We start from the raw sequence: 17,978 nt of genomic DNA on the forward strand, positions 1-17,978 counted from the left end.
TATTATGTATGTATAAATATATTTTCACAAAAAGCTGTTCATACAATACACACTATTACAGCCCACTCTTTTTAAAGATAGACATCTTTTCACATCAATAAATCTCTCTCTGATGTTTACAATAACTTCATAAAACCTAGGGTATAGATAAAGATATAGCCTAGAGTGATTTTAATCCATCTCTCACCACTTAGACTTATCTTTTAGAAATTTACTAGTATGAATTTGCATTCTTGAATTCTTCCCCTACTAATATATGCTCCTTAGTCTCTATCTGACACTTCAGGTGTCAAAAACCATAAAACCAAACTCACTGGTAGTTATGAGTCAGATCTGACTTGACAGCAGTGAGTTTGTTTTGTTTTTTTTAAATAAATGTATACAGCGGAACATACACCAATTCAACAACTTCTACATGTACGACTCAGTGATACTGAATACACTCTTCAACCTGTGCAGACATTCTCACATCCTTTTCTGAACTGCTTCTCCCTCATTATCATCAACTCACTACTCCCTATGCTTTCTACTGAACTTTCCAAGTTGCTGTTTGATCATGCATAACTACTTCCTCCTATCCTAATCCCAGATCGTTTAGGGTTGTTTTCTTTTCCCCCTTTTCCATCATGATTTTTAAGGTGGCATCTTTTTCCACTAAGAAATTCTCACTATAAAATGTCATTTTCAAAAGGCAAATTGAGTATAGATTTTTCTCTCTTTCCATTGGTAAAGTGGAGCCAGGGTACTAACTCTCAAAATAGCTCCACTCTAGGTCAAGTTGAATAAAAGCCCTGGTGACACAGTGGTTAAGAGCTCAGCCACTAAATAAAAGGTCAGCAGTTCAAAACCACCCAATAGCTCCACAAGAGAGATACCTGGTCATCTGCTTCCATAAAGATTGTTGTTGTTGTTGTTATGTGCCATCGAGTCAGACAGATTATGGCCTTGGAAATGCTATGGGGCAGTTCTTCTCTGTCACATGGGATCACTATGAATCCGAGTCAACTCACGACTTGAGGGGATCCAACAACAGCTCAAGGGAAGGGGCTTCACCTTGTGCCACTTCCTTTCAGAGGAATCATGACTAGTCCCGAGCAGATCTATATCTTACTGCTTTTGCCGATGTGTTTCTAATTAAATTCTAATTTCCAAGAAAACTCAATCTATCTAAATTATCTTAACCACTCCATTTATTGCAAGTGATCATTTTTTTCAGAAGAATAACAATGTGAGTATTTCACAATGAATTCAGGGATTTGGGTTTTAATGTGAAATTCATTTTTATTCTCATGCTGACAAAAACATATATGTGTTTTATATTCCTACTCCTCACTCCTCTCTTTTGTGACCATAGACCTTCAAGTATGACATTACCTCAACATGTAGTTCATTGTGGTATTTTTCTACCAACACACTGTACCTTCTGCCATTGCCATATAGCTATAGTTCTTTCTCTTCCTGTACAGGCATCCAGTGTTGGAACATCTATTCTTAAACCAGGCATGTTCTCCCAATAACACTTAGAAAAACAGTGTTTTCCTTTCTACAAACCAAAAATGTGCTTTTGCTCTACACAACATACTTTCCCTATTCTGTTTATTGTTATTGTTTATTTTCATACATGCAATGGAATTAGAGAAACTCTGCCAAGCACTTTCTAGAGTAAAATGAAATGTGCTTCCCCCTCCATTTAAATGGATAGAAGGCCAAAGTCAAATATGAAGCTGTTTATATTTTTTAAATAGTTTATCGATCATCCCTACCTATTCCTGAAGTGAGTCTTAATCCTCTGAACACAGCAAGAAGCTATTTCTACATTGAAGCATCCCTGAAATGTAGGAACAACATACCTTTAGTCTGCCAGGTCTGGTTTGGATCAGCTAATACACTTTGCAATGGGGATTATCTAAATTAAGCTTTGCTTCCTCCCCAAGGAATGTCAGGAGTTGTGTTTGGGTGTGTGACTTACCAGTTTTAAGTATGACGGGCCTCAGCTGGCAAGTCTGTGTGCTGGCCCTTTTCAGGGCCCACCACAACTTTGGCAGAACAAGGATGAATATTTTATGGGCAGGATTATGCTATATAATTATGCTGAGAGGGACTGCTGATTTATATCCTGACAAATCAAATGCATCACTTGTAAGGTTGAAAATGGATTTTTGGCCTCATTAGATTCACTTCTTTATCCCCTAATGGCCAAAGACACAAAGCAGGAATAGGATTAGCAACATTTGCTCCACTGCTTATTTTCCTGACAATCTAGTGGGGGTGATGCTAAGAAGCTTCCAGTTTACTTTCTTTAGAATTTTTTTTTTTCCCCTGAATGCTACGTCAAAAGCCGGCTTTGTTTCTTATCTCAAGGAAACAGCACTTGGAAGTAAAGGATCAATATTTGACTCATGTAGTTGAAATTATATAGCCAAGAACCCAAGTAAATGGGAAGAATTAATGCTTACCTGAACATAGGGGGATAGGAGATTGGTAAGAGCACAAAGTGGGACCATGTTATGTCATTGTCAACTTTTTCCTCCAGTGTGTGTCTAGCTTTTTCTGTTCAAAACAATGGAACAAAGCAGTAAGCAGACAAAGATGATGTAACGCAATTTCCCTCCAAGGAACCAAATATGAATTGGATTCCTAGTCTACAGATTTGGTCAGCTGACAGGGTTTCAAGGCACCTGTCCATCTTTGATGTAACTCTACCTTTCTGCAAGGTGGAAACACAGCCAAAGAATAGCCTTCTAGCACATCAAAGTTTACAGAAAGTGAAATCAGCACTCTCTGTATACATAGATGGAACACTTGGGCTTTCTTGATAATTGTGCTGAATATGAAGTGTGAAGATTAGGGAAGTCCTCAACAAGACCATTCAGAGTGAAGTGAAACTAGATGCATGACGGCCATTCCAATACATTTTCAGCAAATACTAGCTGCTGCCTAGCTATCTACTATCAAGTTAGGCAAGTTACTTAAACTCTGTTCTTTTATGTCCTAATTTGTAACATGGAGATGATGATAGCAGTGCTGTGTGGGGTTGATATGATGAAGCTTGGAGGCGTAACAGTCAATGCTCAACTGCTAACTCAAAGATCGGTGGTTTGACCCCACCCAGTGATTCTGTGGGAGGAGGATGCAGCAATTAGCTTCCATAAAGATTACAGCCAAGAAAACCCTGTGGCTTAGTTCTCTCCTGTCACATGGGGTCACTATGAGTCAAAAACGAGCTCCATGGCACCTCAAACCACTTAGCAACAACAATATGGGGTTGTTATGAGGAATAGTTGTGTTAACACGTATAAAGCCCTGAGAAGAGAGCTTGGTCCACCAAGAAGTATTTGTCATGTTAATATCGTGCTACTATCACACAGAACATGGTCCACCAAGAAGTATTTATCATGTTAATATCATGCTAATATTACACAGAACACATACTGTTATTTCAGACAGTTTGATATGTACCTTTTCTGGAATACCCTGTCCCTCTTTATTCAATTCACAAATTTTTGTTCATCCTTGAAAAGTCAGTGTATGTGGTACTTCTGCCAAGGACACTCTCCGATCGATTTCCTCATTACAACTTCTCTGTAATACTGTACCTTGTTTCTGCCATTATTTCATGTATCTCATCACATTATTGTATGTGAATTCATGTTTATTTCTCTCTCTACTATTAGGCTGTGACCCCTCTTGAACCTAGCAACTGTGTTTTTACTTACCTTTGTCTTCCTACTCCCAGACACAATTCTTTACTCATAGTATTTGTAATAGCAAGTGCTTTTTAAATGTTGAATGAAGGATGAACTGGTAAATATCCCAGTTTCTCCACCCCTAAAAAATGTCATTTATTTATACACATACACACGCATTTTAATGGTAACACAAATCACATAGTTTACATTAAATATTTTAAATGTATTAATTGTTCTTCACATGGTTATCCCAAGAAGGCATGGGTTTGTCAATTTTCCAAACCCTTGTGTGTCATCTTACTAATTTCATCTACCTAAGAAGTTAGGTTGTAATCTTTCATATTTATTGGCCATTTTCATTTCTTCCTCTGGTACTAGACTATTTGTATTGGAACTGTTTCTCATTTTTTCTTTTCAATTAATTGCCTTCGTTTTTAACTCATATGATCTTTTAATGAACATTGAAATATTGTCATGGGTGCTGTAAAGATTTTTTCCATTTGGACAACAAAGGTAAATACTATTATATACACAATCTTTCAATAGTAATAATAAAAGCCAATATCTATGAATAGATATATAGGTAGACATGTAAGCTGAACAAATGTGGGAAGGCAAATAGGAGTATACTCATAAGTATACAGAGCACTGGAAAAGGAGATTTCTACATATATATTTGTATGAGCTACAAATATATCCAGCAATATAATAGAGCATACATAGGACAAAGTTCTGAAACATTTAGCTATAGCCATCCAACTTGAGGGAATGAGTCACTGGATGTGGGGACTAAGAACCACAATCTTGGGGGACATCTAGGTCAATTGACACAATGTGGTCCACAAAGACAATATTCTATATCCTACTTTGCTGAGTACTGACTGGAGTCTTAAATGCTTACATGTAGCCCTCTGCAACTGTTGATCTCTCCCCATCTGGAGCAAAGAAAAGTGAAGAAACTCAAAGACTCATGGAAACAAAGGACTAATGGATCATGTGAACCACAGCCTCCAATACTCAGACCAGAAAAACTGTATGGTGCCCAGCTACCACTTTCAACAGCTCTGATCAGGAACACAATAGAAGGTCCTGGACAAAGGGAGAGAAAAATATAGAACAACATTCAAAATAGTAAAAATGACCAGATTTACTGGTCTGATAGAGACTGGTGGAACCCCTGAGACTATAGCCCATAGATACATGTCAAGCCTGGAATTGATTCCACCCCAGAGGATCAACTTTCAGCCAAACAATAGACAGCTCTGTAAAGTGAATAATAACACTTTATTGTATTCCTTAGTACAATCAAACATATGAAACCAGAAGGGCAGCATTTGCCAAAAAGAAAGTTCAGAAGGTAGGACAGGGCAGGAAAGAAAGATGAATGGAAAAGAGGAACTCAAGGAGGAAATAGGCAGAGGCTGTTACATTAAAGGGATTGCAACCAATGTCACAAAACAAGATGTGTATAAATTGTTTAATGGAAAACAATTTTTCTTTGTAAACTTTCACTGAACCACAATAAAAAGTTCAAAAAAATTTTTCCTATTTGTTATTATTTAGTTTGGGCTGCTTTTCACAGAAGTATTAATTTTCTTTCTTTTTTTCCTTTCACTCAAGTTAATATGTGTCTACCCTCTAGGTAATGGTTTGCCCTTAGATTTTTATGCTATGAAATTTATCAGTCTGTTTTCTTCTTGGTTTCTGGTTTTCACAATATATTTAACTTATTCTTATTTATCTCAATTTTTTTTAAAGATTGCCAATGCTTATTTTTATTATTTATACTTCTGTCCAAATTTTAAATTACTAAAAAATAAAGAAAACTTCAAATTTTGAGAGTATATATTGTGTTCAAATGAGAAACTTAAAGTGTACATTTAAAAGTATGCTTAAAGCATGTATTTAACCTGAACCTACTCTACCCTTGTTTGAATATGGAAAAAATTACTTTCTACAAACCTATATTTGCAGCACACCTGCCACCATTTATATTGATAAATGAAGAAATTGAAACATCTGTAAGTAGATTCACACAGATAAAATTGAGACGGTTTCTATATTTTCAACATCTTCCTTCTTGTTTGAAGCATTATAGTTAAACACATACTGTCACCACTGTGAATTCATTGGCTGCTATGTTAAGAACTCTATTGTGGGAAACACTTTGAAAGGGAGAGTTTACTCTGTGAAAGTTTCAAGATGTGTTCGATGATTTGAAATGTTTCCAATAAGATATGTTGGGGGAGACAGACTGAAAATCAGAAGAAGAAGAGAAAAAAAAAAAAAAAACTCAACTAAAAATTTCAAATAAGTGTACACTCATTTTAACATTTTCTCAAGGCCTAGATTATTTTGTTTATTTTATTCTTCACTAAAGTGCACCTCTGCCTCAAACTAGAAGTTAAGTGCCAAATTCTATGCATGTCTCTTCTCAAAGTATTTCCAGAAAGATGGGAAACAGGAAGTACCAAGAATCCTGTGAGAAAATGGATTTTTAGCTCAATTTGTATAGATTTAGGTTCACAATTTATAAATTGTTATTCCGTGGAACATTAATCTTAAAAGATGCATCTTAATGAAAACTATTTAATCAAGATTTGGGCAAAAACTTAACAATGGATCTCTTATTTTACCTAATAATATCCTGAATGCTCTCTAGAAAATAGTAGCGGAGTTTAAAATCAGCATCCATGTCCTGGGTTGTCCATTTAAATCTAAGCTACACTTGTTGCTGAAAGCCATCATCAATAAAAATCTGACTGCTTTGCCCTCTGGCACTGGGGCTATAACATTGTCCTTCAAATCAATCTCTAGACATAGAGGTCACCATACCTAGCTGAAGTGACCTCTCCTAACTGACCTGGAAAAGCAAAGTGTTAGAGAAGCAATAAAGACAGAATGTGATATACTCAATATATTGAGTAAGAAAATTAATTTTAATGTCAGAGGTGTTCAGGTAGAGCGCAGAGAGGCCCTTGAGGATATCTCAGTTCAGGTAGAAGAAAACTGACTTGGCAAAGAAGTTTTGTTTTTATATAAGAGGAAAGATGGATAGGTTCAAAGACTGCTCTAAAAGACAAGTTCCCATATAACTAGATGGAGAACAGCAAAACTAAGAACATGGTAAGGTGAAGTCTTGATTCCTAATGTAATATAAATGTGTGGAAATAGGTAAAGATTATATTATTCCAAATTAAAGAAATGAGGCAATGCATTTCTGGTTTTCACAGCAGTGGGCTGTCATGGGAAGCTTTTTAGTGTACCAGTTTAGAAGACATGGCTTTTTGTCCTTGTTCTGACATTTAATAAGGAGCTCTGATGGTGTAGTGGGTAAGACATTTGGCTGCTAACCAGAAGTCCATGGTTCAAACCTACCAGCTACACCACAGGGGGAAGATAATGCAATTTACTTCAGTAAAGATTTACAAGCTTGAAACCAATGGGGGTCGCTATGAGTTGGAATCAAATTGATGGCAATGGGTAGGTTGACACTTAATATCTATATGATTTTGGATAAAACATTTACATTTCTTATAATACACACTCAGTCTATATCATACTATTGCTTTAAGAATCAAAATAAGTAAGGATGTTAAAATTATTACACAGCTCTAATGTTATATTAAAACAATATGCTATTAAGTAGAGACAGTACATAAATTTTTCTGGTAAAAAACTCATGGATTCAAACCATTTTGGAAGTAGTGAGTAGGGTGGGCTGACTTCCAAAGTAGATAACAGACAATAGATGAGAAGTAACAAAAACAAAACGATGGTCTTTTGGAAGCCAAATATAAACAAAAGATGGAAAAGACAGATGAGTGGTGTCCAAGGAAATGAAAGATCAGGAGAGGATTGATATTCCCTGAAGATATCTAAAAAAGGGTCATAAACATAAAGAATATCTCTAAGAAATAATGTTACTAGAAAATTACTGCAGTTGACAAGTTATCAAGTGAGGAAATGAGATGATAGAATGACTGGAAGAGACAATTAGCTGGTAAGACCAGTAATTTGTGAAAAGATGTGAATGTTTCCACTTTGCTTGCAATTATAATGCACACTACTTGAATTTTCAAGTCTCTTGAGATGTCTGAGATGCAGAGAAGGCTTCTAAATTCCAGTAGCACTCCCTTCTTCACTTCATTCTTGAATATCTATTCTCAGACAATAAGCTATGTTGATGTATTTTGATAACTGGTAGTCATGGTACACGAAAGGATGTTTAGTGAATTATGATAACTAATGTTCTTTCCAACATGCTCAATGTATATATCTTTTACACAGGAAATGCAGGCCTGCTCTTCCACAAAACAGTTTCCAGAATTGTTTCCTTTGGCACCAGAATTTCTTTGATCAACACTCCATTTTCGGATTTTTCCAAATTATCCTGAAAAACAACAGAAACCCCTTCATTGATATCTCACATAGTACCCATATTTAAATATATATCCCCTTGAACAAGGAACACATCAAAAATAGAAAGCGAAATATCGTTGATGCAAAAATAAACATATGCATGCACATATATACATCATATACATACATACTACATATCCATATATATAATGCCTGAAACAAGTTGCTTTCATATGCTATTTTTTACTTGAGGTTTTCTATCTAAAAATAAATCCATAGGGTAAGAAGAGTGTTGTTCTATATTTTAAACAGTGCTGAGTGCACTTTTGGCACTGCAAACTAATAAATATAAGTTACAACTGTAACAATAAATGCCTAACCAGGATGTTACCTATTGATTAGGAAAACTAAAAGACTAGTGTTCATCTTATTTCAGGGAGAAACTGGTAGTTCAGGATTTTATCCAGCCTTAAATGAACATAACATCCGAATTTTGATCTTTATATTGTTATAACTTTAATAGTTGGTTATAAGCTCTCTTGGGAGTATACTATCACTACTGTGAATTTAAAAGACACCCTTGGTATATATTGAATGACCCTAAATTATAGACATAGTGCACCTGATCATTACCCCAGGAATAGGAACAAAATTATTAGAATGTAAGCTAAGAATGATCTAAGACAATCGGTTGAGATTAATCCTCAGATCTAAGGCAGCATATAATCGCATGAAGCAAACCTCCTTTAATATACTCAGCCTTAATAACCTTATCAATCAGTAGATGAGATAATCTTTTTTTTAACCAACAGGTGTGTGTGTGTGTATATATATTTGTTGTTGTTATGTGCCATCAGGTAGGATCTGACTCATAGCGACCCCTCCTTGGGTTTGCGAGGCATTATCACTATGGAAGTAGATTGCCCCACCTTCCTTCTGAGGAGTGGCTGGTGGGTTTGAACTGCCAGCCTTCTGGTTAGCAGTCAAGTGCCTTAGGCACTATGCTACCAGAGCTCCCATATATATGTGTGTGTATGTATGTGTGTGTGTATATATATATATATATATGTATATATATACACATATATATATTATTGTAAACTTCTCTAGCAAGAAGATATAGATTTAGAAGAAAATTCATCTTTCATCTTACTCTGACTTCCTTGCCTAAGATTTTCACTTCCAAAAAAAAGATTTTAAAAATATAAGTAACCAGACATTTTCCCAAAATCACTATAAACGAGATGTACTGAAATTTCATTTGCTTTATGATCAGCACAAGATAAGGCCCTTTCTCTATTGGTGGCCAGTAGACTGAATGCACATTTCATTATAATAATTTACTCTGTGCCAAGACGTGGAGTTAGAAAACCAAAAGTGAAGAATGTACTCATCATTTCTCCAGCTGAAATAACTGAAGGGGAAAAAAAAAAATCAAGCCTCACTTTGAAGTACTGAAGAATTCTATGGGTAAAATAATTAATGGCACAGGAAGCCTCTAAAGAAGATGGAAGGAACACACAGACTCACTGTACCAAAAATAATTGGTTGATGCTCAGCCTTTGCACGAGGCAGCATATGCTCATGAACCAATGGTGTTGAAGGAAGAAGGCCAACCTGCACTGAAGGAAGTGCTGAAAAACAAGTCCCCAGGAACTGATAGAATACCAACTGAGATGTTTCAATAAATGGCCGGAACTTGAAAGTGCTCACTCTTCTGTGCCAAGAAACTTGGAAAACTACCTGGCTAGCTGATTAGAAAACATTTGTATTCGTGCCCATTCCAAAGAAGGGTGATCAAACAGAATTCAGGGATTATTTAAAAATATCATTAATATCACACACAATTCAAATTTGCTGAAGATAATTCAAAAATGATTGTAGCACTACATTGGCAGGAAACTGCTGCAAATTCAAGCAGGATTCAGATGAGGAAGTAGAAAGTGGTATATCATTGCTGATGTTAGATGGACCTTAGCTGAAAGTGAGAATACCAGAAAAATGTTTACCTGTGCTTTATTGACCATGCAAAGGCATCTAGCTGTGTGAATCATGGATTATGGATAATATTGCTAAGAATGGGAATTTCAGAACACTTAACTGTGTTCCTGGGGAACGTGTACATAGAACAAGAGGCCGATGTTTGAACAGAACAAAGGGATGTTGTGTGATTTAAAATCAGGAAAGATGTTTGTCAGGGTTATATCTTTTCACCATACCTATTCAATCAGAATATGTCTGAGAAGCTGGGCTATATGAAGAAGAAAGAGGACTCATTAACCTGCGACATGCAGGTGACACAACCTTGCTTGCTGAAAGTGAAAAGGATTTGAAGCACTTAACTGATGAAGACCAACGACCAGTATTCATTATAGATTACACCTCAACATAAAGAAAACAAAAATCCTCACAACTATACCAATTAACAACATCATGGTAAATAGAGAAAATATTGATATTGTCAAGGATTTTTATTTTACTTGGATCCACAATCAACACCTATAGAAGCAGCAGTCAAGAAATTAAGCAACATATGGGCAAATCTACTGGGGGGAGGGGAAACAGAAAGAAAAACCTCTTTAAAATATTCAAAAGCAAAGACATCACTTTGAGGACTGACTCAGTGCACCTACCCACGTCCTGATATTTTCAACCTCCTCATATGCATGTGAAAGCTGGCCATTGAATAAGGAATACCTAAGAAGAATTGATGCATTTGAATTATGGTGTTGGCAAAGTTATTGAATATACCATGAAGGGCCAGAAGAATGAACAAATCTGTCTTGGAAGAAGAACAGGCAGAATGCTTCTGAGAAACAGGGATGGAGAAACTTCATCTCATGTACTTTGCACATGTTATCAGGAGGGACCAGGACATGGAGCAGGACATCATGCCTGACAGTGTAGAGGGTCAGAGGAAAAGAAGAGACCCTCAATAAGCTGAAGAGACACAGCGACCACAAAAATGGCCTCAAACGTAGAGTGGCTATGAATTGGAACCAACTTGACAGCACCTAACAAGAGCAGCAGAGTGAAAGCAACTCCAAAGAGAAACTTAGAACTTCTTATTCTGCACATGCCACAAAGTTGTCCCTACAGAGTCTTGATATAAAAATTCCACATATAAATTTGGGCACACTATCCAAGTAGTGTTAAATTAATAGGCTCTTGTGCAGAGAAATGTCCAGGTATTTCTCAGACATGGCTCAGTAGGCAGATGTCCTGCCACACTCTTAAAGGACAGGTTTGTTGGTAAGGATTTGGAATGTGCCTGAAAAGTTCTGTACGTACTTCTTCATCGATGTAAAGGATAATCAGGTATTTGGTTTGTTCTGCAATATATCAAGTTGGAAATTCTGGCTCTTCAAACATGTTCTATTTTATAATTAAAGTATTAAATTTAAAACACTCCCTAGTGTCTGCTTTTTAAAAAGTTACAGGAATGATTCAGTGCTACGTTTCTCCAAAGTAAATTGAACACACAGCCAGTTTTGTTACATTTGAGTAACACGTTGTAAACTAAGGGTTGGTTGAACTTTCTGAAAATGCAACTGAGAAAACTGAGTTAGGTTTAACCCTGAGGAATACCAGTATATTAGACACTCTATAAAATGTAAATACTTTTTATTCCTCGTCAATTGCTAGGATCCAAGAGGGCTTCTGCGTTTTCTATCATTTTCAATGTGCAATATGCAAAGGGAGTATCTTTCAAAAATTTTGAGGGAAGAAAGTTTCTCAGTTAAAGGTTGCATCAGTGTCAGAAAAGCATCCCAAATCCTTGTGTAAGACCATGCTTCCAGCCTGATGGAACCTTCGTTTTATGAACCATTTCTAGTTATTTTTGATATCTTTAAGCTTCATCTTTAACCTCAGGTTGAGAGATAAGCTAAACTAGTGGTTAGGATGTAGGATCAGAGATAATAAATCCAAATAATTCTAACTTTTTATGTCTTTGGACAGGTTAATTCCTGGTCCTATGTTTCTGTAAATCTATTATTTCCTGTATCCACAGTTATTGTGAAAATTAATCAACTCTTTAATGTTTTGAGAATCCCAAATGAATGAAAATAGTTACTATATTATGTTCATGTATTTTCCAAACTACTGTATTCTGTTTCTTATTGGACTCATTTCCTTAGAGAAAGTTATACCATAACTTCTCCAGACTGTAATTGCTGCAGATAAACCGCAGGAAATCAATCATATTTAAGAAATAAACATTTCTCTGACAACATCTGGTCTAATAATTTTCCATGTAATATGTTTATATATATATGTGTGTGTGTGTGTATATATATATATATATATATCCTATTTTTTAATGTATTCTTGAATCTCTTACTTGAAAAATATTTCCATGGTGAAATTACTAATTAAACTTTCCAAAAACTCAAGAAATAGTTGAATCACAATTTTTGTATACCATGTTCAAAACTAAATCTTATTTTCACTTCCTTGTAGTCTATTAGAACATAAAATCTTAGAAATGGAGGGAAAACATAAGGAAGAGTTGGACGCGTTAAAGGAAGAGAAAGAGAACCTTCAAGTCTTGGTTACTCGTCAGACCTACATAATCCAAGAGCTGGAAAAACAATTAAACAGAGCCACTACCAATAACAGTGTCCTACAGAAGCAGCAGCTGGAGTTGATGGACACAGTCCACAACCTCGTCAACCTTTGCACTAAAGAAGGTGGTAAGAGTTTCTCCCTCACTTTGATATTGTAAATATTTATTTAGCATGGGAAAGTATAAATTCCATTTAACTCTATACTTTGTATTGGTTGCTGTGTAAAAAACAACCCAAACACTTTTATGCTTAGTTGTCATTGACAATTGTCAATTTCATATAATGTTTATGAAGTTTCCACAAACAATTATGTCATATTTTAACTTCAGACAATGAATTTATAAATTTGAATTGGTGAAATCCGCAATACCTTTCTAAAAGAGCTTTCTTGTTTTTTTTTTAAAATTTTTAAATATATATATATATATATATATATATATATATATATTTCTTTCTTTCTTTCTTGGTCTTTTTAACCATGTGAGATAAAATCTATTACGTTGTCATAAATCAATATTTGGTGTTAGACATCTAACCATATAGGACAGAAATTAGCCAGTATTAAAGATTTGTTAAGAGTTCTGGGTAGTTCCCTGCTAACGTTAGCTTTGTGTGTTTTTAATTTGGGAGGAGATAGAAGGAGAGTTACTTGCAAGAGAAAGGAGATAAAGACAGTTTCCATATGCTGTTGTAAATGAGACCAGATCACTGTTATTTGAAAGTATTTATTGAGATTGTTTGTGTTTAGCCTAATGCAGAGAGGATTTAACACAGGCATCTAAGCACACTTATATTTTCATGCCTTAAAACGGTGGAAAAATCATAAAATTTTGATACTGTTAAATGTTTTTGAACCATTTAACTATTGGAAAAATCTAAAGGGCTGTGTCTCTTTAGAAGACATTCATCCATCTATTCATACATCCATCCAGCAATTATTTAACCAAGTGCCTTTCTGTGCACCTGCCCACTTCAAGGGGAACCTCTCCTGAGTTTCAGTAGAATGCTTGAAAATTTGGAGCTTGATATCATCATCTTCTATAGTTCCGCTTTCTAATGAACCTTAAACTCAGTGAAAATGGAATTGTAAATAGTGATAAGCATACCACTTACATTTGAAAGTGATGATTGTCATTAAGCTGTGGCTTTTGGGCCACTTACGTAATTGTTCATTTGTGCACGGGGAATGTACATATGTGGAAGCTCCTTTAATTTAACATTGGACTTGAGTTAGTTATATAGAAAATTAGCTCAATTGCATACTTTCATGTATAGATATGGATAAAAATGATAATTCCATATTAAGTGATCTTGTTTTAAAGACATTTCACATATCTCTATTTCACTCCATTACCTTGAGTTATATCTTCTTCAGATAGTCTAAACAAGCCTTTAATATACTTTGTAAAGTGATATTTTTTTAAACAGTGAGTTCCCAGAGTTCCATTTTGGGCGTGCTCAATAAAGTGATTGAGAAAGAAAAAACCTGCTAATCAGTCAGAGCCTTCCAAAACTTTGAATTAGAGTCCACTGGACAGAAAGCATGGAAGAATTTTGCCAGAGAATTTTAATGGAACTCATGAGTATTTAGAAATTAAGTATTAATATGAGACATATCTATTTTCCAATTGAGCTGACTATGTTCAAGGAAAGTTTAAAACATATTTTTCTTATCATCCTGAGACTTAAAGCACATGGAGTGGAGTAGTTTTTTTCCCTTGATTTTAGAGATATTCAGTGCTGGTGATTCTCACAGAGCTCATATGTCCTCCCACTTATAATATTTTAACTTTTTTCTGAGTATTAGCCTAATAAATCTGTCTTGGGACTCTGAAGGAAGAGAAAGTGGCTTTAAAATGCTGATATTTGGCTAGGTTTGTAGTTTGGGTGCATCATTAGGCACCGAGAATTTGCTCAATTTGCCTCTCACAAAGTTGCAAAATATAAATAGCATGTGGTCAGTAAAATGAATTCTTTCCTTGTAATTTTAATAGCACACAAGTCACACCTTTACCTGCTTCTCTGGTCAAAACATTCATTGCTCACATGAATTTACTATTTATCAAAGGATTATATGGGAATATTTTACCTTTAGATTTACTTATATGTACATATTCCCAAATCAAAACACCACAAGTGCATCAACTTTTCTAAAATGTTTATTTTTAAAACTAAATGAGTGAAGTTCTGCAAGTTTCGAAAAAAACATCATGAGTTGCATCGTAAGGCAAAAAGCCAAAAGGTTAATTGACACGGAGGGTTATCTGCTTCCAACTGGTCCCAGTCATTTGTGGAGAGAGCCTGCAGGTAACGAGACAGCAAAAGAGAAGACGTTTTTTAGTGAGTTTACTTTGTCATTGGCAATTCATTTTTAGCCTTTACAAAGCTGTTTCATCATCTATAAAACAAGCATAATTCTATTTACTTCACAGTAATAAAGACAGGATTAATTTAGATGCTGCATATAAATGTAAAAAGCATAATACTGAAGAAATAGGTGATATACTTTACTACCTTTCTCCCTCAAGTGACAATGCAATTAAACACGCATTTGTTAAGTGCTATCTATAAGCAAAACTTCTTTCATGGAAAATATTGAATATGATGCTGTGTTATTGTTGTTGTTTGGTATAATGGAGTCGACTCTGACTCATAGGACCCCATGCCATGTACAACTGAATGAAACACTCTCCGGTCATGCGCTGTGCTCACAATCCTTGAGCCCATCGTTGCAGCCATTGTGTCTGTTTTGTTGAGGATCTTCCAGTTTTTTTTGCTGATCCTCTACTTTACCAAACATGCCCTAGAGTTTCTGATTGTTGACAATCATCTAAGCATTTCTTTTAACCTCAGTTTTCTTACTATTCAAATGGGATTATATTTACGTGGTGGGTTTGTATCAAAAATTAAAAGATATTTGTATTAAACACATAACATCTATGTCTATCCATAACTCTTGCTCAATTAATTGTAGTTGTCTTTGTTTTTATACCTTCTAGAGTGTTTATAAGGAGCTCTGGTAGCATAATAGGTAAGGCACTTGGCTTCTAACTAAAATGTTGATGGTTCAAACCCACCATCTGCTTCATGAGGAACATGAGGCAACCTATTTCCATAAAGATTTATAGCCTTGGAAACCCAATGACAGTTGCTATGAGTTGGAATTGACTCGATGGTAGTGTTTGTTTTGTTTTGTTTTGGTTTGGTTTAGAGTTTTTAATAACACAATAAGGGTATATGGTAAAAGTGTTTCTGGGAAATGCTGGCTAGAAATTTACCTTTTCTCCAAACATTTGTTTGGATAAAACAAACAAAAAAAAAAACTAAAACCAAACTCACTGCTGGTGAGTGGATTCCACTCATAATGACCCCTCCTTGGGTTTCCAAGACAGTATCCATATAGAACTAGATTGCCCAATCTTTCTTCCAAGGAGTGGCTGGTGGGTTTGGACCACCAGCCTTCTAGTTAGCCTTAGGCACTAATGAACTATAAATTCATCTTTGTATATTGGGAGCATTTTTGTTTCATTTCACAGGACTTTACCTACTAAAACATTTAATATCCTGAGATACATTTAAACTAGGTACAATAAGTGTTTATTTTCTGAAATAATTCACCAAACTTTCCTTTTCTTATTCCAAGTAGGCAATAGTGGTATCTTAGGTAAATAGTTATTTCAAACTTAATCGCACCCATTTTGAAAGGCTTCCAGTAACACATCTATTTTTGTTTAATCTCTGTCTGCAAACATTTGGTCACATTTATTCTTAGAAACACTACCCGCTAAAGATATATTGCCTTCAATGTTATCACAGCATCAAAGGTGAGCTGATTTCTTCATGTTTTTTTTAACTGTTTACACTTATTGCTGGAAATAGTTTATATTGATAACAGCATGGAAACAAGGGTTGGATTTCTTTTGGGAAAGATACTAAGGATACTTCAGGTGTCCCAACTACCAAACATTCACCCGCCATCTGTCCAGAGTTGGCTATATATTTTCAATATGTTGCACACACATGAGTTTAATATTATATTATGTGTCAAAGAATTTATTTACTGACAAAGCATACAAATGCAAAGGGAAAGAAAGAAAATTAAAGAAAGCAGAAAGAAAGTAGTACTCAGGGTCCATCATAGAATTACACAAACTGAAGAGTGTAGCTGTCAAAATCAGTTTGGAGTGCGTTATGACTGTACCAAGATATGATTCATTGATTTACCTATTCACTCAAAACAATAGTTATAAAACATTTACTCTGTTTCAGATGATCTTCTGGGAGATAAGGATATGCATCTATTTTAATTTAACAAATAGTTGTTGAGTTCCTGTAATGTGTCAGATACTATTTAAGTCACTGAGTAAGGAGTAAAGCAGTTTAGTCTGTGGCTTCCAGAAACCTACGGTTTCCTTGAGAGAAAGACAGGTAAACAGACAACTAACTGTATTACAGGATAGGTTGCTAGAGGTGAGTCCAGGGCACTAGATCACTAGCAGAGCATAGAGGAGGGCTATTCAAATAACATCAGGGACAGAGAAATGAGGGCAGAAACCAGCATTTTCAGAGTCTTCTTGGGGACTTTACCTAATGCTTACTATGAGCTAGGATTGTTCAAGCTTTGCACGTATTAACTCAGTTCTCACAACAGCAGTATGAGGAAACTACTGTATTTGCCCGTACTTTATAACTTCCATAAGGAACTTGAGTAATTTTCCCAAGGCCACATAGCTGGAAAAAATTGACCCATTTTAAAACATAGACAGGTTGATTCTACTGGGAAAGATAATGACAAAGTCTTCAAAATAAAGTAGAGAGTGCAACTGTGTTTATATGTTTGGAGTCATGGGAGCATGGGAGAGGGGTGGTATGCATAGATCCACAAATCAAAAGCTCAGAATAAAGGGTAAATAATTTCCAAATATTAAACTGCTAACAAGTGAGGAAACCAATTGGAATTCAGGGGGTCTGGTTCTGGAGTCTGCACTCTGAGCAACTGGATGATGATGGGAGGAAAGGTAGAGTTGAAGGTTTTCATCAGATTCTCAGAGGGATCTCTTGGGAGAGAAATGATAAGGTGAGGAGGACCAAGCAGACACAAATGGAAGGATCGGTGGAAGGGAAATTTGTGAAAGAAAGAATGGAATCGGTAAGAAATAATGATTTATCAGAAGTAGACCCAAGTCTAACTTCCAAGTTTCTGGGCTAACTAAAGGGGTGTCAATGACATTCTTTCAATCAGCAACATGAAAGTAGGGCATATTTATTTAAGGGGAAGATAAGTTTAGTTTTGGACATATTGACTAAGGTACCTGTGGGACTATTGAGTATGATGTTGTTGTTGTTGTTATTTGCCGTC

The 17,978-nt window shown here is 35.5% G+C and overlaps 1 protein-coding gene across 1 annotated transcript in view; it reads left to right on the forward strand.

Annotated features, from left to right (window-relative positions):
• The window catches only part of ANGPT1 (angiopoietin 1), a 381,437-nt gene that overhangs the window by 251,809 nt on the left and 111,650 nt on the right, over nt 1-17,978 (forward strand). Inside the window, exon 4 of the mRNA XM_007934880.2 lies at nt 12,513-12,745. Within this exon, the coding sequence (XP_007933071.1) occupies nt 12,513-12,745 (233 nt within the window). The remainder of the gene's footprint in view (nt 1-12,512; nt 12,746-17,978) is intronic.

The sequence above is a fragment of the Orycteropus afer genome, unplaced genomic scaffold (assembly GCF_000298275.1).
Source record: "Orycteropus afer afer isolate SDZICR_OR568_19922 unplaced genomic scaffold, OryAfe1.0 scaffold00021, whole genome shotgun sequence".
In the NCBI taxonomy this organism is placed as follows: Eukaryota; Metazoa; Chordata; class Mammalia; order Tubulidentata; family Orycteropodidae; genus Orycteropus; species Orycteropus afer.